We start from the raw sequence: 27,930 nt of genomic DNA, 5'->3' as shown, positions 1-27,930 counted from the left end.
ATGGCATTACGCTCTTAATTGATAATTTATAGCCTTCTTTTATTGATCTCTTTTGATTTGAGAGCTACGACCGATAAGAGACAAATTTTAGCTTTATTTTCTGCTTTTGATGACCGTTACAAAGCCCCAATTGAAGCTCCCCATAAGAAATTCCAATGGAATCACATCTGGACTTCCATGGATGCCCGTGGCTGTTTTCAGTGGATTTTCCGTGCCGTCAATCACATTGTCAAGGAAACAATTGACGCACAACTCAACTTAAAATAAAAGTTCAGAAAGTGAAAATTTGCTAAAAGAAACATTTATCTGTTTGGTGCCTTATTGATAAAGTGGTAGTGCTATCTTCTTCTCAATTCAAAATGATATCGAGGTAATTAAGGAGTTTGGTCAAGTTGAACACGCAAACCATCTTCGGGTTATAGTGAAAAATCGATATGAATTTTCTGAGAGGGAATTCTTATCTGTTAGGACGTGTTTGGAGTCACAATTGTTTTATGTAGCTTCGGGGAGGCAATATCAATCACAATTAAGAGCCCCCCACTTTTACGTTGATAATGTTCACGTAAATCTGCTGAATAATCTTAAATTCAGGGATGGAGAGAGTGACCCACTCGAGTTGGTGTAATGACCTTGCGGCGCACAGACATTGTTGGTCAGAAGATTTGGCCGGTGTGGAGGGAAGACCATTGTGACGTAAGGCGCGTAAAGAGATGGGAAATTCCTCCACATAGCCACTCGACCTGGTCAGTCACTCTCCAGCTCTGCACTGATCACCATCAAGTCTTTTTGTCCGTCCCTAGTTCTCAATGCCGGTCCAATCTCTCACTCCATTCCTCGCCAAAAGTGAACGCGTGTTCTCTTAAACACAATTATCCAAAGTCTTTCCGTTAGACTCAAACAATACCCATGTCGTGCCTTTTCACAAAGTGCTAAGAAAGTGTAACGATTTTTTATTTTATCTTCTGGTCACATCAAATTCCCCACATCCCAAAAACAAAAGCAGATCCAACCTGCAGAGGCTCATTCGGCAAATCATCTCTGTTCATCAGGAAATCCATTTCGGAAGACTTAGGTAGTGCATTTAAACCATTTAAACGAAAAAAAGAACGGAATTAATACCAACAAGTGCCTAGTGTTCTAACCAACTCCCAATAACCCTTTTCAGATTGGCCAATTCTGCCACAATGGGCTCCATCAATTGCAAAAATTTCTCTTCCACTAAAACAGCTGATGAGGACGTTGGTAATTCCTATAACATTTTAATAAAAAAAAAATTATAAAACAACCTCTATGCTTGTAAAATCGTGTATTGAGAAATTTATCATGATTCATGTGGGGAAACCTTGAAGCGTCATCTCCCCACCTTAAAAAAATATTAACTCTTTAGTTGGTTTTTTTGTGCTAATACTAGTTTTAGTTCTCCGCTGATCAGTATCAGTTCGCCTGGCCAAGTGGAAATTGCCAGTTAATTTCGCGTAAGTGATTCTCAAGTATCTTGTGCTCTAAATTGCACTTTCAGCTTTTAGCTCGTTAAGGAGTGCTTCTAAAACTTCCCTCCTGAGGAAGTGACTGGGAAAAAAGGTGCGGTTCTTAAGTTTAATATCGAACTAACTATGCAAGTGTTGTGATGATAAGCCAAAATCACCAGAAAGTTCTTTTTTTTTTTGGGGAAATTATCAAGGTTCCTTTTCTAAAACCCATTATTCTAAACACCATTGAAATACCCAACACAAAAAAAATAGATTGAAAACCTTGAGAAATTCACTAATTGCGGCTGGATTTATCCAAACAGAGAATTTGTCATCGTAATTACATTCTTGAACGATTTTGCAAAAGATGTAATAAGAATAAATTGCTCAATCTCATTCAAAGTCTCCAAAGTGTTCTATTGAAAGCTAAATGGATTGCAGATTACGCGAGTAAATTTCATAATTAATTGCATAGTAATTTGCTAAATTTAATTCTTATCAGGAGTTATTGCAAAATATCTCTTAAATTATTCATTTCCGTCAATTGAAAGACGAATAGAGAATAGGAATAGAAGAAACCAAAAACAAGAGACAATTTGGGGACTAAACTTTCGGTTATGACAACAAAGTATTAAAGAATTCATAATGAAGAATTTGAAGAAGTAATATACATAAATAGATCGATTGAATATTAAAGAAAGAAATTATAGAAACAGAGTAATGAACTTTAACTTGACCCTATAATTTAATAGGATACATTTTACTTATAATGGAAATGTTTCAATTTCTTTTAAACTGAAAGTACGATAGATGAAGGTGACGTTATATCCCTCTTGCTGTTCGTAGGTTTTCTTTAATTCTAAGACTTCAAATTTTAGAATGTTTTTTACCGATACAAACTTACTATGGCCAAGTCCATCCTTAAGCCCTAGAATTAAAGGAAAGTTATACATTTCCTTTAATACAGATCGAAAATCAACAATAAAAATGAAACTGATGAACATAAGAAATGATAGTCTTACATCTCATCTTGGAAAATCCAACATAGTATGAATCGATGCATTTTTTATCTCTATGAGCGGTAGGGGCAAAAATAGCCCAAAACTTTTAGTAATTTTTCTGGAAATACCAATGAATAATAATATTTAGTCTAATGAAAAATATTACGTATGAGTAATGTAGTTTTTATGCCTAAAAGGGTTTTGTTTTAAAAAAAAAATTGGAAGTATAAAAAATAATTAAAATTAAATTAAAAAATAAAATAATAAAAATAAAAATAAAATAAAACAACAAATAAAATAAAATAATTAAAATCAAATAATTAAAAAAAATACCCTAGATTCGTTCAACCTTGTATTTTGCAATTACGTAAACATAAGAAAAAATTAACTTTAGGTAGTCAGGAAAAATTATTTTTTTATGGGACACCGGTGTTCCAATCGTCCTTAAGGGAGCATCTAAACGGGGGGATTTTATTTCGAAACCGCCATTTTGACACAGAAGTCTCCCATTGAGCTTTAGACCGGTGCATTTCTGCCTATCTTTTGGCGCTTAAAATCTCCCTCTTCGAAAGCTCAATTTGTTTATGTTCGACTATTTTGACATTTTAAGCGATTTTAAATCTTTTTTTTTTTTGTTTTTCAAGAGATGTTTTTCTCGTGAACTATTTTCAAAGTTATCAAAAGTCAAAAAGGTATCGATCACTCTTCTGAATGTATCGTTTAATCTATATTAGAATATGGTCGGTAAAATAGACATCCTTAAATACAAATAGAAATAAAGAAATAGTTAAATAGAACTTGATTTGTAGAAAAATAAAAACTTAGGATATTTTCTTAATTTAGCAACAATATTGGAATAAAATCCTGTGGTAGGACGGCTGTGATATAGAGGATATGTGTCCCATCCTTCTTATAAAGTGTTCGTCACCAGGCATAAATATTAACTTTACCACTCTTTAACAAGTTCTTTAATTGTAAAACACTGTGTGATTAACGTTCGAAACGTTTCGAAAAAAAAATAGAAAGTCTTCCAGACTATCTATTTTAGTTAGAGCACACTTGGATAATTTATAATAGAGGGTGGAGAAAATGTATCTCAGGAATAAACCACTAGGGGAAATTTCCCGAGACTCACCGGTGCATGGCACAGTGGGGTAAATTTCGAAATCCCCCGGTATAAAAGACGCCTAAAGGGTTAAACCTGACCGGGAATTGGTGAAAATAATTTAATCGTGCTGAAAGAGTAAATACTATTTCAGTTATACCGTATATTAAAATATTAAGATGATTTACATTAACTATTTACAATAAGACTCTAGTTCGTATTAGATTGTCAGGAGGTGAAGACGCAGGTTAGGTGGAGCGCTGAGGGTTCTGGGCGAATTTCTAGTGGCCAAGGCACACATCTCCGCGTGTTGTGTTTGGGCTATTAGCCCTCATTTCCCTGGCGTTTCTAAAGTTCTAAATCATTAAGAAATTACGAACTATATTTTTGAACCAAAGAAATAATTCGCATCGTTTGAAGATTCACTCTGTGCGAACCATGCCTACATTCCCCTACTATTCTCGTTTATGAACCGATTCACAACTGATAACTAATTTTACTGCTCGAACTCTACGGAGAGAGCAGTATACTTAATACCTCGATTTTTTCAACCCCCACCCCCTCAAATTTCACCTTCCACCCCCCGGAGACCACTTTTCTCAACAAATCTTCGCGTTTCAGACGATTTCTGAGAAATGTCGTCACGCTATTTGTCCGTCTGTAAGTCTGTTCGTCTGACTGTCGCCAGCTCTAGAGGCCAAACAGTAAGAGATAGCAACTTGGGACCTTCGGGGGCCCCCCATGTTTTTTTTGGGATTGCTCGAAAACGCGTCGTGCGATTTTCTTCATTTTTGGATATATTTTAGAGATTACCCAGGCGACAATTACATCCATATACGAAAATCCCGTTGAATCATTTCTAATAACAGTTTTTCAAGGTCAAAGATTAGACAGACACTAGAGAGCGTATTGATCAAGCGAATGGGGTCATGTTTGGGGTCGTTGGAAAGGTATTGGAATTTCCGACAAAACTGAACCGGTTCCAATGGTTTGTGAACAATTACAAAAATTGGGAGCAATTACGGACCATTCAAATTTTTTTGCTAACTAATTTGACTTTTTTTTCTACTGATATAATTACTAAACTGCTAATGAAAAATTTTTATTTGTCTTTTTGCATGAACTAAATTGGTTTTTGTTTAATTTGAAGTTCTTTGCTAATCAAAAACAATCATTTTATCGAAGGCTTTGTTCTTATTCATTATAAACGAAATTATGTTTTTTTTTAATTTGAAGTTGTCCATTTAAATTTGAGATGAAGAAAGCCTAAAAATTTAGGTTTAGAAATTTTTGTCAAAATTAAGTACTCCCGATTCTGAATTAAAGGTTGATGAAGCTATTAGCGGTACTTTCACTTCTAAAATTTTAGCATAAAGGTTTCAAATTTAAAAATAATTCGTCAGGATAATTAATAAAGATAACTTAAAGTTCCATATTTTGTAGTCAGCTTAACACTAAACCTACCGAACGTTTTTGCTCGTTTTTTGGTCAAATGACAAACCGCGGTAGGGTATGATACTCAACAAATTTGTCTCAGAAAAGAACAAAAAATTAAAATTTATACACTGAAAAATATATAACATGCATATTTTAAGAAATTTATAAAGTTTGATTGCAACATTGTACCATTTAAATATGTGTTAATTTGAAACCGGTCAATTTGACCGGGTTTTGGTAGGTTTAGTGCTATTAAATTTGTTGCGCTTCAACTTAGATTTAACAAAAAAAAATAAATAAAAGTTTAAATTAAAGATCTTTATCAGAGAATACGAATCTTATTAAATTCAAATTTGCTAAATTTGCTTCAAATACGAATTAGCTTAAAATAATTTTAAAAAGAAAGGTAAATTAATGCTATAAATTATTATTTGGCGAACCTAATTCTTCTTTTTACAATTTTTTTTTTACAATTTCTAATCATCGAGCACTTCAGTAAAATTTAGACGAGTAATTCAAGCAATTGCATCTTAAGCAGTAAAATTTTCCCATTAATTCTGCTGGATAGAAAAATTAAAAAAAGATTTGTGTAACAATTTAATTTTGATTCTTTCAATAATTAGTTTTTCTATCTATTTTTTTTTCTGAACGATTATTAGGCAATGTCGTTCCCAGTAAAATGATGATCAAAGAACGGAAAAAACGTCATCTGCCTTATCTCGGAAAATTGAAGTTCATCCAGTTCATGACAAATCACTTGCTTTTGAAGATTATCTTGATAATTTTGTGATCAGTCTAGTTCTCGTCTTTTAAAAATTTGGTGGTTCTGAATAGTTCCTCGTGTTTTCTTTTTTAGTTTAATTAAAAAGGCGTGTTTTCAAGGATATCTAAAAAAATATCCTAAACAGTGTTGAGTCTTCTAATTGCTTTCATTGCACGACATTGACTTGTAGGTTCAAATTGCTTGTTTTCACTCATAATTTATTGCTCTTATACACAGTTTCAACATAATTCCACGCTTGATCTCATTATTCTTTTTTTTTCTATCTCGTGCTATTTGAGATTAAAGCAATGACTATGCTAGATTTTTTTTTGCTCAGAGACCTCAGAGACGTTCCCCTTCCCAAAAATTTTTTACTTAAGCTATATGTACAGAAAAAAATAGCTCTTGGTATATTGAAGAATAGTCGTAATGTGTGTAAAATGGAAAATTGTTTGCAAGAGATGGAAAAATTGCACGAAGAACACAATTTTCTTGCCACCTGATATTTAAAGTCGATGGTCAAGAGGAAAAATTCATCATGCATATGGAATGAGTGTAATATATGTCTGAATTTGCACAAAAAAAGGGGGAGAATGGGGGGATTTTGCATGAGAAGGGGGCGAAGATAACATGACCAATGTAATATTGTCCGTGAATTGTTGGCATTGGACACACAGAGAATACCTGGCCAGGTGGAATAAGTTGGAGAATGGCGAGTATAATGAGGTCAATCTAATCTCTGTGTATTTCACTTTCGTGTCTTGAATTGGTTCTCCTCTTTTCTTGTGCTCAAAGTCCCCCTTTTTGCCGGTTGTGCCGAAGGAAGTGCTCTACCAGGTGAGCGGAAGAGTGAAAAGGTCACACGCGGTTCTGGAATAATCTAATCACTCTCTCTCTGTCCATGTGAGCTACTTTTTTTTATCCGATGACCACATATGGCATTTTCCTCATCAACCCTCAGCATTTTCCTTTTCCATATGACAAGCAATGACTGTGTTATTTTCCAACTGTCTTTTACAATTTCTACCTAAAAGCTCTTGTTGAAATTGTTGCAAAGAAAGGTCACAGGTTGGGTGAACTTTGCCAAACTCCACAAAATACTTTAAAGTTATTTTTGAAACAACTCAAAATTGGCGGATATTTACAAATTCGTCATAAACACGCTACATCGTTTAATTTTAGTACCCTTCATTCTTGAAATAGTTTATTATATAAATTTAAATTTTTAAGCTCTAAAACTTTCTTAATTCAGATTCGTCTCCCTTAATTCTGAGATAAATGTTCAAGCATTAAATCTTTAAGTCGACTTTTAAAGGCTGATTCTTCAAATCTACTAAAACTAAAATTTCGAGGCAAGATTGATTTTACTAAAAGAATGCTTGAAAACACTCATAAGTTTATGAGAAAATGTTAATACACAAAATCCAATAATTTAGATTTGACAGCTTTTCTTGGCCCGGCCGCTATCTTCATTGTTTTGCACACCGTAACAAACTTTTGGTCGATGAAATGTAACATTACTTCTTTTTAATTTAGTTTTATTCATAATGGAAAACTAAAATGATTTTTTTCCAAACCTATAATTAGAAAGAGTAATAACTATAGAATGTAATAGAATCAAAAATTTACTTTTAAAAATATTTACAATATTTTTTTTTAAAGAAACTTTCACTAGAAATGAGCACCGTAACAAACTTATGATTCCTACTGTAGATCTAGCGTCATTAGCATTTGACGCAGGATCATAAATCTTTAATTTTGAGTCTAATATTTAATATATTTTAAGATTCCCGATAAACTCCTAAATTCCACTATAAATCTTTAATGTAAAAGCGGTAAAAGTTTTTAATCAGCTTTGAGAAGCTGATACAAATTCTTCCATTAAGAATATTAATTTTAAAATGTCAAATTTCTTTTGAAATTTTAGATAAACTTCGAAATACGTTTAATCGTTTAATCCAATGACTTTTCGCCGAATTTTCGCACTATCTTCTTAATTCCCTTCATAAGGGATTTGATAAGCCCGTCTGCACGATCGTGGACAGCCTTCTTCCACTTCCTCTTGGAATTAGCCAAGTCTTTAGATGGCTAAGCCTCTTTTCTGGGATCGATCTTCAAACTTCAAAAGTATTTCTCAATCAGAAGAACTTCCAGTGTGCAGGACGGATTGCACATCTTTCTAACATATTGTGCATTGTTCTTGCTGAAGCATTCCAGGATGATTTTCTTATAATAGCATGAAGCCAGATCAGGCCAAAAGATTTGGGGATCTTATAGTCTTGATAGAGAGGCAGAATTTACAGTGCAGAAGAATAAATTTTGATCATTAATTGATCATATTACAAACATTGTTTGTGAAAGGGATGTCAAAGTGTTCCAGGCCTTACGAAGTGTTCGAACTCGTGACTTAGATGCTTAAACTCGAAAATATTTTCGTATACCGTTTAATAGTTCACAACTGATTTATTGATCGAACAGATTAAATCACTCAAAAAATCACCCAAAATAGCTTAGGAGCAATACAATTGATTTTCTGATAAAAATTACTTATCCGTTATGCGTTGGTTTATTACCGGTTCAGGCTTATCAGAAATTCCAAGACCTTTCCTACGAGCCCAAACATGATACTATTATGATAAAAACATGCTTTTACAGCCTTTTAAACCTTTGACCATGAAAAACCATTTTTAGGAATGATTCAACGGTACTTTCGTATAAGGACGAAAAGTTCGCCAAAGTAATTTCTAAAACATATCCAAAAATGCAAAATATCGGTGAGGGGGAATGAGGAGCATGTTAATGGTTCTAGGGTCGCCCTATGGGGGAAGGGTCCCCCATAGATCCTGAGTATCTATCTAAATTAGAAATTTATTTTTTATTTTAATTTAAATAAATTTATTTTAAACTGTTGGCACTGTAAAAAAACGGCGAAAAATTTTAATAGCATACATCACAGCGCTTCTGTGACATATCCCAAAGATTTGTCCTGAAGATATGCAATTTTTCTGTGTCACTGGAGTGAATTGACGGGCTTTTTTCTGTCCCGAAAATGTTACTCAAAACGGAACTCCCTGTAATTCGTAAAAACTCTTCAAAAGTTCCCAGTCTTACATGGCTTATATGAGTTATTCAGAGTGTAAACTTCAGATTGGGATTAACGTCTTTAATGTCCAGGGCAATAGTATTTAAAGGGTCAGAAGGGGTCAGGGACGAGATATCAACCTGCCACCCGTTCCCCTTTTCCAACCACTCACTCCCTCTGGACTGCACACCCGTCACACGTCCTTTCAGGTCGGTGATCAATCGGAGACTAATCACTCTCTCGTCCGTCTCTTTGTTCTTACCCTCTCTTCCCCATGATCGCCGCATGAGTCAGAGGTGGCAAACCTTATTGTCCGTAATGTGTGCAAGAGGGAGGGAAGTGGTAGTGCTGTGATGTTATTCCACCACCACACACAGGGGCAGGCCATCTCCATGGATGATATGGTGGCATCAAGGATGCCAAAAGGGAATAAGCCCACCGGGTTTGGTAGTCGGCTAGTCTGTGGATTACAAGAGCAAGAGCAGGTTATTTTGATAGGGAAATGCATAAACGATAGGTTTCTTTTGCTCTAAGTTTTAACTGCTTCGTATCTGCTGTTTCTGGTACTGGGATCAGACATGATCCAATGAATATTTTCGCGTGCGCCATGTCCATTTCGAGAACACTCCCATTAAAAAGTATAAAAACTTACCTTTATATTTGAACTCTTTCCTGTTGAGTTTCAGAAGATGATCAATAACAGAACAACTTCTGAAACTCTTCATTTTTGTAACTTACTTACCTTAATTCTGAAAAAGAGTTTAAGATTGTAATCAATTTGTCCGTTAAGACAGTAAAGTACACAGCGAGCACAGTTTGCTGAGAATGGCAGCGTTTTCAGCATGAGTCGATCAGCAAAAATACCCGCAATAATACGGGCCCATGACATACAAATTAGCAGCCCACGCTTGTCGATCCTCCGCCACTACAGGAAGGTGTTCGGGTTCGATCCCAAGGCGTTCCAAGGCAAGATTCTGAATTTGATTCAGCCACCTTGTCCTAGGTCTGCCTCGAGGTCGACGCCTTCTCACAATGGCTTGCATAGCTTTTCTGGAGAATCTGTTAGCTGTTAACGCTCGTGAATTTAGCTTCAGAATTCAGCCTACTATACCCAGTTCTAAAAGTAATCTCATGACTTAAGAAGAGCTTTTAGAACTTGTTAAATCCGTCAGGGAATCTGTTAGGCCCTAGACACACTTACGACTTAAGCCGAGAGACGACTTAGTGGAAAATGATGGAAATGTAGTTTGATCATTATTTCTAATATAATTACACTAAGCCGTCTCTCGGCTAATCCTCAGGTCTGTCAAGGCCCTTAGGGAGGAGGTCTTAAAGCAATCGCGTTGATGAGCGCCTTGGCCTCGATGATCCAACATGAACTAACTCTCAATACTAATCTTCTCTACGATACCTCTCTGGAAGGGGTAACTCACAAACTAACACTAGCAACGCTCTTAGGAGTAATCGGCGCTGCTCTGAGAGACATCTATGATATCAATTCAACAAGGGGGTTTAACAGTTGAGGAGAAACTAGTGTTAACAACCTTTTATGGAATTAAGTTTACCAGAATCAATCCATGTCCTTCATGCTTTCAATATTTTATCGCAGTAGAACTGATGGGGTTCCCTCTGAAGGATATCTCAAAATGGATAAACTATATGAAAGCCTATTGTTTTGCAGATTCTCCAGCAGAGCCTAAATCAAAACCAGCCAGCCCATCATCGAGTATGGATCGTGACCTAGGCGTGGATTTCGTGGAAGGAGTCGTGTGTTCCGAGGGAGACATCAAGGAAAATGAGATGAAGCAATTTGACCTCACAGACGCGGGCAAAGTTCTCCTGGTGCGACAGAATGGAAAACTCTCAGCTCTGGGCACAAAGTGCACTCACTACGGTGCTCCCTTGTCCAGTGCGGCCCTCAGCAATGGTCGTTTGAGATGTCAGTGGCACGGAGCCTGCTTCAATCTCACCACCGGAGACATTGAGGACTTCCCTGGACTCGATTCCTTGCCTTGTTACCAAGTAACCGTGGAAGGTGGACAAGTCAAAGTCCGTGCTAAACGCTCAGAGCTGGAGTCCAACAAGAGAGTCAAGGAGATGGCAAAACGTGATCCGAATAACAATAAAACCTTTGTGATTGTAGGCGCTGGACCATCGGGAGTGACATGTGCTCAGACGCTGAGAGAGGAAGGATTTACAGGGAGAATTGTGATGCTCAGCAAGGAGAGCGTTCTACCGTACGATCGAGTGAAAGTGAACAAGGCTATGGATTCGAAGTTGGAGACAATTCTGCTGAGGCAGCAGGAATTCTACGATTCGAATGATATCGAGGTGATGTTGGAAGTTGAAGCTACGAAACTTGATACTAAGGATCAAACGGTATCCTGTAGCAATGGCTACATCATCAAGTACGATAAGATCTACATTGCTACGGGATCAAAGGCACGGAAACACAACTGTCCTGGATCTGATCTGCCTAATGTCTTTACAATCCGGGACTTTGCGGACGCCCAGAAGATCATTGGACAAATGACCGATCAGACGCACGTAGTTGTACTAGGAGTTAGTTTCATTGGGCTAGAAGCTGCAGCCTACTGTGCTGGAAAGGTTGCTAAGGTGACAATTGTCGGCCGAGGATCAGTTCCCTTAGAACCGATTTTCGGCACTGAGATCGGAACTAGGATAATGCAAATGTTTCGGGAGAAGAAGGTTCAATTTGCCATGAACAGCGGGATTGATAGATGCCTAGAACAGGATGGGAAACTCTGTTCTGTTCAACTGGCGGACGGACAGATAATCCGGGCGGATATTTGTATAATGGGAACGGGATCAACTCTCTACACGGACTTCATGAAAACTTCCGGCGTTGAGTTGAATCCCGACGGATCTGTCGACACGGACCTCTTCCTCGAGGCCAATGTCCAGAACGTTTACGTCGGCGGTGACATTGCCAATGCTCCTGTCTACTCAATTGGCCTAGATCGCGCTACAATCGGCCACTATGGCCTAGCACAGTACCACGGAAGGATTGCCGCTCAGAATATGGCCGGAAAGCGAACACAGCTCAAAGCCGTTCCTTATTTCTGGACCGTTCTCTTTGGCAAATCCTTCCGTTACGCCGGTTACGGCCGTGCCCACGAGATTCGTGTCATTGGCAGCCTACCCGACCTCAAATTCGTCGCCTATCACTTTGACGAATCCGGCAAAGTGATTGGCGTCTGTTCATGCAATCGAGACCCAGTAGTCTCGCAATTTGCCGAATTCCAGATGCAAGGTAAAACTCTTCGCAAGGAAGACCTTGAAAACGATCCATTCGCCTGGACAGCCACCGTTTCAACGTGTCAGAAGATGCAATGAATATGCATTTCACTCTAACCTCAATCTTTATCTTTTTTTTAATGTAAATATTCCGTGGAATTTCTAATTTATAAAAAAATCTACTGTTTCCTCATTTTTTCCTCGAACAAACATCCATCGAGCAGTATTGTTAATTATTAAATGTGTTACAAAACAAATTTAAATAAATTATTGCAAGTTTTTTCTGTTTTTTTTCACTTCATTCTTTATTTAAAAAATAAAGACAAACCTTCTTTTGTTGTCAAATCATTTTGCTAAACCTCTTTTAAATTCTAAGTGATTTTATATTCTAAAATTTAGAAAATTATTTCTCAATTAGTCTTCTTCAAAAATCCTTATGTAAAAAAATGATATTTTCACCCTTGCCAAGAATTTTAAAATAAGAAAAATATTAGATAAAGTAAAAACCCAAATACGTGTTTTTAAAATATGGAAAATTTGAATTATTAAATCCCAGATTTTTCGTGATTCTAGTGAGAAATTCGTAGCGCAAAGTTTAGTATTCTTACAGTAAAAAAAAGAGAACTTAGTACCTCTTTTAGGACTAAAACTTGAGCGATTTTGCAAAAAGGGCTGCAACAGCCTGTTTACGATCACCTTTAAATTGTCTCAATTCAGCAATTACCTTATCACGCGCGAATCCCATCCTCATCAGCTCCTCTACGTCCTTCTCCGTGAACTGATCCGTTGGTTGGATACTTGTGGCAGGATTTGAGCTGGTCGCCGATGCAGTCGATGAAGTACTTGTAGACGCTGTAAATACAAAAGATACCAAAGTTTGTTCGACATTTGACGAAAAAAGTGATGCTTTCATTTCCTAGAATTTGAGGTTATGTGTATCCTAACCTCAAAAAAAAAGATTACCGAAGAAAATGTATAATTTTTTAAATTCTACCTGAGAATTTCACAATTCTAAAATATGATTATTCATAAAATTTAAGAAATAATCCTAAATAATTCAAATATCCAGAATATTTCAAAGTTTGAGGTTAGGATATTATTCATTAAAATTAAAAAGAACTCTTCAATCAGTCCTTTCAATTGTAGCTCAGTTATTGAAAATAAAATTCCTCTAGATGGAAAACGGGAAGATACAATGCTTAATCCTCTTGTTAAAGTAATAAAATGGGGTTAGTCTGAACATAACCTTCAAATTATGATTGAAATCGTTTTCACAAAGTTACCCACTAGGGAAACAAACTGTTTTCTTTTTATTTGACGAAGTGTTTAGAAGGTGCAAAGCGAAGCTTAGAAAAAATGGTTATAAGCATAACCTCAAAAAAGAGGCAGTAAAATATTTAACACTTTATGGTGTCTGCACACTAGAAGCAATTTCCGTCAAAAATTGCCTTTAAAAAAAATCTGACGTTTCTGGCTACAAGGATAGGGGAAATTTTCTTAAAAAAGGCATTTTTAGCTGAGTTTCTTTACAATCTTAAAGAAATTGCTCCCAGTGTGTAGAGGCCAGTAATTACGAGACAGTTTTCACAGACCGAAATTAAACAATTAAAAATAAAACCGACAGGCAAAAACAATGTACCGTCTGACATCTAAGAGAAACTTGTGCAGCTTCGTACGGAAAATTACGTCCAAGTTTCAAGACTTTCTACTGAATGCCACACACGCCGAAATTATTCCACCGCTATGTCTGAATATTCTCTAATTAGGTTCATAATTCGACCTTATAAAATCCTTGGAAATTTTTAAATCTGCTTCTAGAGGACAATTAAAATTTAATGACGATTTTTAAAAAGCCGCTCCCGGTTTGCTCAGCTTCGTACAAAATTTTCCCACATATGTACACCTCATTTTCACCATAAAGAATACACCGGACACCAAAATTTACACATCAGTGTTTATGCAATTTCTCAAAGATATGTTTTTATGACACTTGGAAATCCGTTTTTCACTTTTTTGGAATTTTAATTAAATTTATCAAAAATTATCTTTGATGTCATGATTTTTCCTCGAAACTAATATTATTCGAATCGAATTTCATCTTAATCAATTCCAAATCCCTTTTTCTTCAAATCATAAATTCGAAACTGATCTCATATATCCATATTATTCGAAAATTTAGCTGATTTTTTTTGCATTATGAATATTTTATAAAAATCTTAAATATCTACAAACGATTCCTGTTGGGGACCAAGTCCCCTGGGTCAAACAAATCAAGAGATAGTGGACTGTATTTATTTTTATTAACTCAATTTCCCCGTGGCGGACTGCAAGGACTTGATTACTTTGGCGATGACTAAATGGCTGATTACAAATGAATGAATGAATGTTGGTGGTCCCTAAAATAAATCTACACTTCAATTCATTTCTTTAATTCAAACAATTCAATCCTTACTTTAATCTCAAACGGCCTCCGTTTGCTTCCACCAACCTCAAGCTTTTTGAAAGTTTACAACCTGTAATTCAATTAATAATTTTTATCCTGACGCCATTTTAAATTTCTTTCAATCGTTTATCGAACCTACCAAGTTATATAACTCTTTTTCCTGACTCAGGACTCAGCTTGATCGTCTCCCAAGGAGTTCAGCCAAATCTAACCAATAAATATTACTAAATTAAATAGATTTTTAACATGAGGAAATATCCTAACTTACGCAAATTCTTTTCCTATGAAAATTCACAAATGCACGTCACGCCACGCTTTCTACAAAAAGACTGACAAATGTGCCGGAAGGGCTTACATAATAAATCTTCAAATATTTCCGCCAGTTAGCGCTCGCGTTTCCAACATTTTCCCCTCTGGTGCTCCTGCACCCACCTACTCCACGTCCAGCACAGCAAGCTTTGCAACTGGTCTCTTGTATAGGCCATAACGAGTTCTTACCATCGCTGAACGAATTTTCCCATCAGGGGCAGGAAATACTTCTTCCACTCGACCCAAGGGCCACTGGTTGCGAGGTAACTGTTCATCACACACAACAACGACATCTCCAATCTTGATAGTTTTAGTGGTAGAATACCACTTAGTTCGTCTTGTCAACTCGGGAAGGTACTCACGCATCCATCTACGCCAAAAATGGTCTGCGTAATACTGAGCTCGTCTCCATGCTTTGCGGAGGAACAAATCGCTGTCATCAAAGGTCCCAATCGGTCGGTTCTCTCCAGATCTTCCAATCAAGAAATGATTGGGAGTGATGGCAGTCTCGTCATCAGGATCAATCGACACATAAGTTAAAGGCCGGTTATTTAGAATATACTCCACTTCAATAAAGAATGTGTGCAACTCCTCATCAGTGGGATGCCGTGTCCTCATGACCTCTTTCAATACAACTTTGACGGAACGGACAAGTCTTTCCCAAACACCGCCCATATGTGGTGCGGCTGGTGGATTAAAGTGAAATTCCACACGCTTTTCGGAGAAGGTTTCCTGAATCTTCTTTTCATCTACGGCTGCATAAAGTCGTCGAAATTCGTTATCAGCTCCTCGAAGATTTGTTCCATTATCACAGAACATATCAGTTATAGATCCGCGTCGATTCATGAAACGTCTAATTGCCATGATGGCACTGTCTGTCGTCAGGGAGTGTGCGACTTCCAAGTGCACAGCACGAGTCGCTAGGCAAGTGAAGATTACTCCCCATCTTTTCTCCACACGACGACCCACCTTCACTTCTAATGGTCCAAAATAATCCATTCCACTCTTTACAAAGGGATACACTGAATCATTAACTCTTGCGGATGGAAGCACGGCCATTTCAGGAATCAAAGGTTGGGCGCGTTTGTTTTTGCAAATTTGACACTCATGCCAAGCCCTCTTGACTGCCACTCTCACTCTTGGAATATAAAATCTTTCACGAACGTTGTTTACAACTTGTTCTCGTCCTTGGTGATGATTCCGAACATGAAAATCACTAATAATCAACTTTGTCCCCACGTGCTTCGGCGGAAGAATAATGGGGCACTTTACTCGCACTTCACTATTTTGCAAACGTGATCTCATTTTCAATAATCCATCAGAATCCATGAACGGCGTCAAATGATACAAATCACTTTCTTTGGGAATTACTTTTCCCTCTTGGAGACACTGTATTTCTCTTCTGTACACTGACTGTATTTCCTGAAGCAACACTTTTTCTGCTTCTATCAAATCACTCACTTTGAGTCCGGGTAATTCACTTGTTTTTAGATTTTCTTTCGCTTTACGCCACTTTTCCAACCAAAACTGCGCACAATTTTTCACTTGAGCAGTCGCTCTGACAAGTCGATTCCAGCGGGAAAAACGACTCATCTCTGGAATCAGACGATTTCCAATAAACCTTTCAACGTTCACTAACACTTGAAACACCTCAATGTCTCCATTGTCTGCAACTTTTTGTTTTTTATCATCTTGAGGCCATTGTTCCTCCTCCAATTTCAGGAAGGGCGCCCAGTGAACCATTTAGAGGACGCACTGAAATCACACGGCTTTCTACGCGTGGCCAAATCAGCTGGATTCTGTGTAGTCGAAATCCATCTCCATTGATGAATCTCTGTCAGTTGGTCAATTTCACTTATTCTGTGTCCAACAAACTGCTTGTATCTACGAGAATCACTTTTGATCCACCCCATCACCGTTAGGGAATCCGTCCACAAAACCACTCGATCAAATTCAAGATCCAAAGATGATTTTACCGCAACGCTAACTCGCGCACTAAGCACTGCAGCTTGTAACTCAAGTCTTGGGATACTGGTAGCTTTCAATGGAGCAACTTTAGTTCTAGCACACACAAAAGCCACTTCAACACTATTTTCACTTTCAATCCGTAAATATGCAACTGATGCATAGGCACTCTCGCTGGCGTCTCCAAAGACGTGTAGCTGGATTGAAGTTGCTTCCGGAAGTTTCGGAGAATAACATCTCGGTATCTTCACTGTGTCAATCATTTTTAGCTCCTTGATGAATGCTTGCCACTGCTCCAAAGCCACACCATAAATGATGTCGTCCCATCCAATTTTCTGACGCCAAATCTCTTGGAGAATCATCTTTCCTTTCACCGAAAACATAGCCAAAAATCCCAATGGATCGAAGATTGACATTACCAGCCGTAATACTTCTCTCATTGTGGGTATCTTCTCTCCAGACAGAATATCAGATGCGACGCGATGGAATGTGGTCTTGAAAGTGAAGACATCTTCAGAAGAGTCCCACCACAAGCCAAGAATTCTTTCAGGTTCATCCTTCGCATTCAAACTTTTCATCGTGTCACTCACACAATTAAGAATTCTGCTGTCATTGGCTGTCCAGTTCACTATATCAAAGCCACCGGCTTTATGAACCTGAACAATATCCTTGATCAATCCGCGAGACTCCTCAATGGTATCTGCACATCCTAGATAATCGTCACAGTATGTATTGTGTAGTATTCCCTTCACTGCCTCTGGGAATTCTTCGGCATATTCTTGGGCATTTAGATTCTTCACATATGACGCTAGAGTGGGAGAACAAGATGCCCCAAATGTCATCACATTCATCTTGTACTCTTCTGGCTCATTTTTCCTATCCATTCCTCTCCATAGGATTCTTTGATAGTTGGTATCTTCTGCCCTAACATAAACTCTATGAAACATCTCCTTGATGTCTCCAGTGAATGCGAATTTACCCTTTCTGAAGTTTTCCAACACTGCCGGAAGTGATTTCAATAAGTCTGGCCCGCTCATCAGCAGATCGTTAAGTGATACATTCCCTGACTTAGCCGCACAGTCAAATACCACTCGAATTTTTCCCTTAGCCGGGTGAAAAACCGCAAAGTGTGGAAGATACCAAGTATTTCCAGTAGGAGTCATCCTATCTTCTTCTGTGAGCTTTATCAAGTATCCCTTCTCAAGATGATCACTTATCTTGGCACAGTAAGCCTCGGCCAATGCCGGATCTCTGTCTAGTTTCCTCTCCATGGTGTACAAGCGCTTGACAGCTACATCTCTTGACTCTGGCACAATTGGTTGATGACCTTGCTTCCACAGCAATCCAGTCTCGAAACGCCCATCACTCGTCCTACGGGTGGTGCGCTTCATGATTTCAAGAGCTCTCTTATCTTCACGAGAGAGTACCTTCTCTTGACCTTCAGTACCAAAGCCCTCCAAGGAAAAGGAATTCTTCACCATTTCATACAGCTCATCTTTGCGTTCCACAATAGAGTAGGAGTAGGTCTTTACCTCACATGAGGTTTGATTATTCAATTTTCCCATTACTACCCAGCCTAACCAAGTTAAAGCCAGATAGGGAGCGTTCCACGGTCCGTGGATAATCTCCCGTGACACAATCAAGGGAGTGTTGTCCAGCCCTATCAGCAGATCGGGCTCTGCATCCACCATGGATTCAGAATGACCATCGGCCATATGTTTCCAGTCCCGTGACAGTGCTTCCATATCCACTGTCTGCCTAGGGAGACTTAACTCACAGACAGTCCTAACTTTCTGCATTAAATACTCCTTGGCTTTGGGATGAGTACCTCTGATTCTACAGTTGACAACAGTCGATGTCAGATCAGTACATGCTGTCGGTCCAGCTCCTTGCCACGTCAGAGGGCACTTTGGTCCACTAAGCCCCAATTTCTCTGCTAGAGATGCCTTCATCATTGTCAGCATGGAGCCCTCATCCAAAAAGGCGTAGACCTTCAAGGTACCTTTCGGTCCAGTAACATACACCGGAAGTATCTTCATGAGAATCTTATTACTCGTATTGGCATGAGCCACTGTGGCTCCAGTCATCACAATTCCCCTCTGTGGGGAAATTTCATCTTCCTGATCCGAGTCCTGATCAGTCTCAGTAGGGAAATCTGAAGCATCTAGCTTCTCCTCATCTTCTCTCTGAGCTAGAGAGAACATTTGCTGCTTGTCATCTCTGTGGAGAAGATTGTGGTGTTTCTGACCACAACCAGGTTTTGGACATTTTCCGTTATCACTGCAAGTTGAGAGAGAATGATTTGGCTTCAAGCATCTGAAACAAACTCCCTTTTCTCTCACAATCTTCCATCTGTCGCTTATTTTGAGCTTCTTAAAAGTCTCACAATTTTGTGGGGCATGTTTTCCCTTGCAAAAGCTGCATGCCGCCATTTCGGCTCTCAGCTCGGTCAATTCATTGACAGTTGCCACGGTTTTGCCTTTGACAGGTTTCTGCTCAATTTTCGCTGAGTCCCTAACCTGTACACGATAATTCGCCGCCCTGGCCTTTACCGCAATCCAGTCACACAAGGTTTTCACTGTCACGTAGCTCTTGGTCACCTGGAATTCTGACCAAGAAATCTGCATTGACATCGGGAGCTTTAGCACAAGCTCATCCAGCAGCTGGGGATTATCAATGTAGCACATTCGGTTGAATTCCTCAATCGCTGCTACCATGTTCACCATCATAGTGGAAAATTCAACCAAGCTCTCCGGCTTGTCTACTCTTACAGGTGGGTAAGCCTTCACCTGTGCAATCATGGTGCGAATCAGATGTTCAGGTTGTCCATATCGCTCTTCCAGTGACGACAAAGCCTTGTTCACATTCGATGCTGAGTAGAGAAGAAATCTGACTGTTTCTTTGGCTTCTCCAGTGAGACACCTCTGAAGCAGGTTGAGTCTCTCAACATCCGTATATCCACACGTCTGGGTAGTGTTCTCGTACCAAGCACGGAACAACGGCCATTCCTTCACACTCCCATCAAACTTTTGTACATCTGTTCCAAAAGATTGGCGTACAAGAAAACGCTCCATAACCTCCAAAACATCCGATGACGTTTTTGAGTGTTTGTCCACATCATTAGTGGCATTTTGCTTCACTTTGGAGCCAGTAAGTTTGGTGTCAATTTCTCTTTCTTTAGCCTTCACAGCTTCCTGAATTGCCGAATGGAACTGATCATTTGTCATTGTGAGAACTTCCTTCTTCGGGGCTGCGTCGTCAATCAGTTTCTTCTGGAACTCTGCAAACCTGTCAACGATCACGTCCAGATTCACTGGTGCCTCTTCATCATCAGACACGACATTTCCCCTCGTAACCAGAGGGTTGAAAAGTTCAACTTTCTTGCGTGAATTCGATGAAAAAGGTGTTGAGGTCCTTGGAATATCCCCCTGGACATCCCCCAGAATTGTTGGTGAATTCATCCGCTTAGATTTCATCATACTTTGGCGCAACTCAAGTTCCTTTTCCCGCAATGACAAAAACTCCATTTCCTTACGAGTTCTCTCAATCTTAGCCTGAGTGAGAGTCAGTTCAAGGTCGTTATCCTCCTCATCAAAGCCATAACGAGTTGGAGGTCGACCTTTTGTTGCCCTTTGGCTCTTGCGAGGCATCGTGCTATTCGTCTGGAAAGCCCTCACAAATCAAGAATCACAATCGCGACAATCGCGGTCCTTTCCGGACAGAACAATCAAATCCTCTGCAGTCCGTTGCAGTCACTGATCCACGGTGAGAAGGACCACTTGTTGGGGACCAAGTCCCCTGGGTCAAACAAATCAAGAGATAGTGGACTGTATTTATTTTTATTAACTCAATTTCCCCGTGGCGGACTGCAAGGACTTGATTACTTTGGCGATGACTAAATGGCTGATTACAAATGAATGAATGAATGTTGGTGGTCCCTAAAATAAATCTACACTTCAATTCATTTCTTTAATTCAAACAATTCAATCCTTACTTTAATCTCAAACGGCCTCCGTTTGCTTCCACCAACCTCAAGCTTTTTGAAAGTTTACAACCTGTAATTCAATTAATAATTTTTATCCTGACGCCATTTTAAATTTCTTTCAATCGTTTATCGAACCTACCAAGTTATATAACTCTTTTTCCTGACTCAGGACTCAGCTTGATCGTCTCCCAAGGAGTTCAGCCAAATCTAACCAATAAATATTACTAAATTAAATAGATTTTTAACATGAGGAAATATCCTAACTTACGCAAATTCTTTTCCTATGAAAATTCACAAATGCACGTCACGCCACGCTTTCTACAAAAAGACTGACAAATGTGCCGGAAGGGCTTACATAATAAATCTTCAAATATTTCCGCCAGTTAGCGCTCGCGTTTCCAACAATTCCATTTTTTATTTCTTGGATCAAAGAAAAAAACTGGAAGAGAAAACAAGAGAAATATTTTTGAGTAATATTACTCTTTTATTATTTGCTTTTTTTTCACTGCTCGAACTCTTTTATAACTCGCATTTTTTCAACTCGTCCCCGGTCTGGAGTACAAACGTTCGTACATACCTATAACCGAAAAAAATTCAACATCGAATTTTCGAAGGTCAAAGTTTAACACGTTTAACCATTCAACCAAAATTTAGTCGGGATCCCGAAAAACCCGGGGCACCGAAAATTTTAGGATCCCAAAGATCCCAGGACGTTAAAAAACATATATCCCGAAAATCCTAGGACCCCAAAAATCCCAGGATCTCGAAAAACCCAGGATCACAAAGATCCCGGGATCGCAAAAAACCCAGGACACTGAAAAACTCTGGTATCACAAAGATCCCAAAACGTCGAAAATCTTAGGATTCCGAAAATTCTAGAATCTCGAAAAACTCGAGACACTGAAAACCCTGGAATTACAAAGATTCCGGGATCCTGAAAATCTTGGGATATTAAAAATCCCGATATCTCGAAAAACACGGAATCACAAAGATCCCTGGATCCTAAAAATACTGGGATACTGAAAATCCCAGGATCCCGCAAAACACGGAATCTTGAAAATCCAGAGACACTGAAAATCCAGGAACCTCTAGAAACCCGGAATCACAAAGATCCCAGGATCCTAAAAAACTTGGGACACTGAAAATCCCGGAGGAATCCCGTAAAACCCAGAACACTGGAAAACCCGGCATCTCGAAAACCCCGGGACATCGAAAATTACAGGATCTCGAAAAACCTGGGATATTGAAAATCCCGGGAGTCCGACAATCCCAGGAATCCGAAGATCCCGAAGCCCTGAAAATCCTGGGACATAGAAAATGCCGGATTCCCGAAAATCCCGGGAACTCGCATGCTTTTTGATATTGGGATTTCCAAAACTGGAATCATAAAAACCTAGATTTTCGGGGTCCCAGGATCAACAAATCGGGATTAGTGTAACGCTTAAATCCCGAGATCCCGAAATAAAAAAATCGCGAAATTATGTAAACCCTAATTATGGAAGGCTCTTTTTCAAACGATTTGCTTATATTTTTTTTATTTTTCTTCTGAAATTCTTCAGAAAAAAAGGTCTTGAAATTCTCAATACGCCTATACATCGAATTTAATCGGTAATAAATCGGTAAAGCACTCGTAATTGATTTATCTTTCTCTTATATTTTATTTTTATTTGTCCGAAAGTTTGTTACCGGGCTAAAGCAGAGGTGAAACGGTAAGAGATATCGATTTTTGGTCTTCGGTGATCCACCCTCTAAAAGTGAACATTATCTTCGGTTTTTTTTTACCTCCACCCCGTCCTACCCTCCAAAACCATGTTTTTTTAATTTATTTCGAAAACGGCTCCTGGATTTTTTATTTTTATTTTCAAACATGTTTTGGTAGTAATCAAGGTGAATATTTCGTCCTTGCACATCTATTTCCGAAAAAACATTTCGATATCGAATTTTCTAAGATTAAAGTTAAACCACTTTAGGGGGCCTATTTCTAAACCGATTTGCCTGAACTAGTATTTTTAAAGACCTTGAAGTGTCCAAATTATCTTTTATCGTGAAATGTTAATATAGTGAGTTCGAGCACTCTACTAAGCTGAGACCATTTGCCATTTCATTTCTCTTATCTTTTTATTGCAATGTTCTCTTTATTTCTCTTGTTCTACGTAATTCTTTGCAATATCAGCAAATGGGAATTATACTTAAATCACTGGAATTCTATTGAAATGGTCAGGAAAATATCAAGAATAAGATTTCAGTTCAATATGACTCTAGCAAAAGGGATCTATTAGCCATACCACAAGATCAAATTAAATAAAGAAAAGAAAAGCAAAAGTACTGTCAGTGTCTAGGAGATTCTGGCCATTCTATCCCAGTTCCAGAACCCAGACATCCCGGAAATGATCCGGAGGATGTCAAGAAGAAGCTTCCTGATGAGATCAGGAAGGTTTCCCAGGGATTCTTCTTGTAATCAATATATTTCAAAAGGATGCAATGCAAAGTCAATTTGTCCAGGAGATTCTGCCCATTCTGCCCAAGTTTCTGAACCCAGACATCCCAGAAATGATCCGGGGGATATCAGGGAATAGATTCCTGATGATATCAGGAAGGTTTCCCAGGGATTCTTCATGTAATCAAAATATTTCAAAAGGAATGCAATGTAAGGTCAATTTGTCCAGGAGATTCTGGCCATTCTGCCCTAGTTCCTGATCCCAGACATCCCAGAAATGATCCGGAGGATATCAAGAAGGAGCTTTCTGATGAGATCAGGAAGGTTTCCCAGGGATTCTTCATGTAATCAAAATATTCCAAAAGGAATGCAATGGAAAGTCAATTTGTCCAGGAGATTCTGGCCATTCTGGCCATTCTGCCCCAGTTCCTGATCCCAGACATCCCAGAACTGATCCGGGAGATGTCAATAAGGAGCTTCCTGATGAAATCAGGAAGGTTTCCCAGGAATTCTTCATGTAATCAAAATATTTCAAAGGGAATGCAATGGAAAGGTAATTTGTCCAGGAGATTCTGCCCATTCTGCCCCAGTCCCTGACCCCAGACGTCCCAGAAATGATCCGGGGGATGTCAGGGAAGAGATTCCTGATGATATCAGGAAGGTTTCCCAGTGATTCTTCAAGTAATCAAAATATTTCAAAAGGAATGCAATGCAAAGTCAATTTGTCCAGGAGATTCTGCCCATTTTGCCGATCCTGCCCCAGTTCCTGATCCCAGACATCCCTGAACTGATCCGGGAGATGTCAGAAAGGAGATTCCTGATGAGAATAGGAAGGTTTCCCAGGGATTCTTCATGTAATCAAAATATTTCAAATGGAATGCAAAGCAAAGTCAATTTGTCCAGGAGATTCTGCCCATTCTGTCCCAGTTCCTGATCCCAGACATCCCGGAAATGATCCGGAAGATGTCAGGGAAGAGCTTCCTGATGATATCAGGAAGATTTCCCAGGAATTCTTCATGTAATCAAAATATTTCAAAAGGAATGCAATGAAAAGGTAATTTGTCCAGGAGATTCTGCCCATTCTGCCCCATTTCCTGATCCCAGACGCCCCAGAAATGATCCGGGGGATGTCAGGGAAGAGCTTCCTGATGATATCAGGAAGGTTTCCCAGAGATTCTTCATGTAATCAAAATATTTCAAAAGGAATGCAAGGAAGAGTTAATTTGTCCAGGAGATTCTGCCCATTCTGCCTCAGTTCTTGATCCCAGACATCCCAGAAATGATCCGGGGGATGTCAAGAAGAAGCTTCCTGATGAGATCAGGAAGATTTCCCAGTGATTCTTCATGTAATCAAAATAATTTAAAAGGAATGCAATGGAAAGTCAATTTGTCCAGGATCAGCCCATTCTGCTCATTCTACCCCAGTTCCTGAACCCAGACGTCCCAGAAATGATCCGGGGGATGTCAGGAAGGAGCTTCCTGATGAGATCAGGAAGGTTTCCCATGAATTCTTCAAGTAATCAAAATATTTCAAAAGGAATGCAATGGAGAGTTAATTTGTCCAGGAGATTCTGGCCATTCTGCCCATTTTGCCCCAGTTCCTGATCCCAGACATCCCAGAAATGATCCGGGGGATGTCAGGAAGGAGCTTCCTTATGAGATCAGGAAGGTTTGCCAGGGATTCATCATGTCAAAAGTGTAATAATGTCAAGAGATACTCACGCAAATTTTGTCTACTCCTCTCCAGAGCTTCCTGGATGGCTCGATCCTCAGCAAGCTTGGCCGATTCCGCCATAACTTTCGACTCCTCCTCCATTCCGCCCGAGAGCCTTGCACAGTCGGGCAGTTCACTCTCAGCCAGGAAGGGCGTCTCCGTGCCCGTCGTTCCGATCTTCAGAACTCCCCTCTGCAAGTCAATGTTGCACTGATGCCTCTTTAGCATGTCCAGGCCCAGTAGCATATCCATGGGCTGCTCCTCCAGAACCGAGAAGCTAGTTATGAGGAAATCCTTCTCGATCTGAAGCTGAACCATGTGAATTCGCCCGATAATCTTCTGGACGCCGACTCCCTTGGCAATTCCTGACCATCTGGTGTCCACCAGGCGCATGATGTTGCATCGTTCGGCACAGCCGGCACTCATGATGGTGGTCTGGGCTCCGGAATCGATGAAGGCTTTGACAGGGACCCCATTGACGCGGCAATTAATGTAGAGCATCACAACAGTTCCAAATGTTTCCGGATTGTACTCCATTGCAGCTTCCATATTTGCCTCGATGTTTTTCTGGCGGATCTCCTCGGCTATCAGGCGTTGGGCTTCGTGATCAAAGGGATCCGCCTGGAGCATTTTGTATCGTTGCTGAACACGCTCAGCTCTGGCCTGAATCTGTTCCTGCAGCACCTTGGCGAATGTTTCGAGATTCCCGGAAGTCAGAGCATCAGCCAGCCGAGGATTGTTCTGCTTGAGTAGTGCCAGGGTGTCAGGATTGTTGAGAAACATGTCCCGGACGACTTTGGGATCATCTTCTGGGGCCACGGAAAGGGGACCTCGTTGAGCAGCTGCAGATCCCCCTGGCACTTGAATTGTGCTAAAGTCCAATTGTGGAAGACCTGCGTGGGTGGGAGACAATGGTCAGTGGCCTGATTTATAAATAGAGCATTGCAGATGCAAACAAAGGCATTCGCACTTTCGCAGCATCATCCTAACCTCACATTCGCCCCAGAAATTGACTCACCTCCCGTCTGCTGTGGCATGAATCCCTCCTGATGAGCCTGCAGCATATGCTGCAACACCACAGCATCCCCATCGACTATCCCATGATCCTTCAGGGACTTCTTGTCGTCCAGGAGGGGCCTCCCATTGAAAGCAATCACAATCTCTGAGGCCGGAAAGCCAGATTCAACCTCACAGAATGCCTTGAAGTTCTCCAATTCCAGGTCTTCTGACACATCCAGCACAAAGATATAATCCGTCAGAGTAGTTACTGTGATCTTCATGTTGTCCTTAACCAGAAAAACAGCCACAAAATAGCAAAATTCACGGAATATTTATGTTTCCTGCCCCGTTCGCAGTTTGCAGCGCCACGTTGCGGATTTCCCGCTCAAACTCCCAATTTTACCACATGGCGCTGCAGTCGATCCCGGCTGACACTGTTAGCTGAGTTCAGCGCTGAAAGCTGCTGATTATTGAGCTAGAAACTCAGGAAGATAGCATGAAACTAATGCTGAGGCAATATATGAAAATGTTACTGGTCAGCGCTCATGGTGCTCGGTAACCCGAACTAGCTGCTAAGTTTTTAGCTCGTTCTTAGCAGATACAGTGGAGTCTCTCAAATCTGAATCTCTCAAATTCGAACGACGTTTGGATTCAAAATGTCAATTGTGAGGTTATGTTAATAAGTTCGTATTCTTGGTGAATGAAATTCATATTTATGTGCTTCTTCCTGAATGTTTACATACATTATGGTCGTATAAAATGAAAAGGAAGTATGTTACCACTAAGACCTGCGAGAAAGTACGGGAATTTGATTCAAAGTACAATTTAATCTCACACAAATTTCGTTAGTTTTGAAAAAATTGTTCGAATTTGGGAGGTGAGAAATGTCAAAAATACCCCCCGAGCGTTCGAATTTAGGAGACTCTACTGTATTATCAGCAAAATTAGGGGGAGGCTTTGATCGTTCGCACATACGCTATCTTCAAACACTTCATATTTCTCCTATATAGACATGGTAAAATTTCAGAAATTTCATGGCAGTTGCCACCTACTTTAGGCGGAAATTCATGAAATTTCTTGAAATTTACCAACTCTACTCCCATATTCCTTTATGAATCTCACATATGGCTATATATTGTAATAGCTAGCCTTAAATCCCATCTTTCCTGAAAAAATTGAGAGTGTAATCCTTTTTTCCTAGTCACAGGAAGCAAAAAATAAAAACAGGCCCAAAACTGTAATTTTGCTGTGCAATACTTCAGACGATTGTGCACAATTAATATCACTTTTCTGAAAAACTACTATAACAGAGGGTAGAAGGGTTATTAGGGATCAGATTTATGTAAAAATCTTTTAGGCTGAAGAGACACTTTTTGTGGGTGGAAAAAAATTCACAAACTTGACTCACATTCATCGATCGCACATAGAAGACATTGCTTTTTCAGACAATTTCCAGGAAACTTCATTTTAGATACTATCCCTCATATTCACATCTATTGTAATCTACCGATTTAATCTACCACTAAAAAGTAAAACTTACAAACATTAAAGTTGATAAACAAGAAGTGATTTGACTCAAATAGGCCGCAGTCGAGTATTTTTTAAACAATTTTGCATTTCTTTGATGTAGAAATATTTTTTAAGTTTGCACAAACTGAATGTGCAATGAAAGAATCACATCTACAATAAGCTCACACAGTTTACAACTGGTTTTTGACAATCATTGACATAACCTCACTTTTGTGTTGTTTTTCATGTCAAAGAAAATAAAAGTGTCCTTGAGAAGCTGTTTTGTGAAAATATTAGCCTGTTCACCTGCTGAAGCTCAATGTCTGTGCTAAATCCAAATTCCTGCAGCTGCAGGAAGAGAGAAATCTTCAATGATGCGCATTCAAACGTTTTTGAGCATATCCGACTCCGTGGAGGAATGGTGGAATCTTGTGTGGTCTTCTCGCTTGCAGAG

The 27,930-nt window shown here is 39.3% G+C and overlaps 3 protein-coding genes across 5 annotated transcripts; 1 reads left to right on the top strand and 2 right to left on the bottom strand.

Annotated features, from left to right (window-relative positions):
* Window positions 1-208: 208 nt before the first annotated feature.
* LOC129810170 (apoptosis-inducing factor 3-like) lies at window positions 209-12,395 on the top strand. Of its 3 annotated transcripts, XM_055860485.1 has the most exons (3): window positions 209-1,072; window positions 1,166-1,242; window positions 10,539-12,395. In XM_055860485.1, the coding sequence occupies exons 2-3, from the start codon at window positions 1,185-1,187 to the stop codon at window positions 12,212-12,214; spliced, it is 1,734 nt and encodes a 577-aa protein (XP_055716460.1). In that variant the 5' UTR covers window positions 209-1,072; window positions 1,166-1,184; the 3' UTR covers window positions 12,215-12,395. The 3 variants fall into 3 exon arrangements, with proteins under 3 accessions (XP_055716460.1, XP_055716461.1, XP_055716462.1); XM_055860486.1 differs by lacking the exon at window positions 1,166-1,242 and having other exon boundaries at window positions 209-370; XM_055860487.1 differs by lacking the exon at window positions 1,166-1,242 and having other exon boundaries at window positions 732-1,072.
* Window positions 12,393-26,398, bottom strand: LOC129810174 (protein DDI1 homolog 2). Its single transcript, XM_055860490.1, has 3 exons — window positions 25,987-26,398; window positions 24,977-25,861; window positions 12,393-12,967 (listed from the first exon to the last, which is right to left on the bottom strand). Exons 1-3 carry the CDS (start codon window positions 26,246-26,248, stop codon window positions 12,759-12,761), a joined length of 1,356 nt encoding a protein of 451 aa, XP_055716465.1. The 5' UTR covers window positions 26,249-26,398; the 3' UTR covers window positions 12,393-12,758.
* On the bottom strand, window positions 14,397-17,519 carry LOC129810173 (uncharacterized). Its single transcript, XM_055860489.1, has 4 exons — window positions 14,827-17,519; window positions 14,698-14,765; window positions 14,568-14,628; window positions 14,397-14,511 (listed from the first exon to the last, which is right to left on the bottom strand). Exon 1 carries the CDS (start codon window positions 16,608-16,610, stop codon window positions 14,991-14,993), a length of 1,620 nt encoding a protein of 539 aa, XP_055716464.1. The 5' UTR covers window positions 16,611-17,519; the 3' UTR covers window positions 14,397-14,511; window positions 14,568-14,628; window positions 14,698-14,765; window positions 14,827-14,990.
* Window positions 26,399-27,930: the final 1,532 nt, after the last annotated feature.

This window comes from Phlebotomus papatasi, chromosome 1 (assembly GCF_024763615.1).
Source record: "Phlebotomus papatasi isolate M1 chromosome 1, Ppap_2.1, whole genome shotgun sequence".
Taxonomy (NCBI): Eukaryota; Metazoa; Arthropoda; class Insecta; order Diptera; family Psychodidae; genus Phlebotomus; species Phlebotomus papatasi.
Note: the sequence above shows the minus strand (reverse complement) of the source record. Positions and strands in the feature narration are given on the sequence as shown.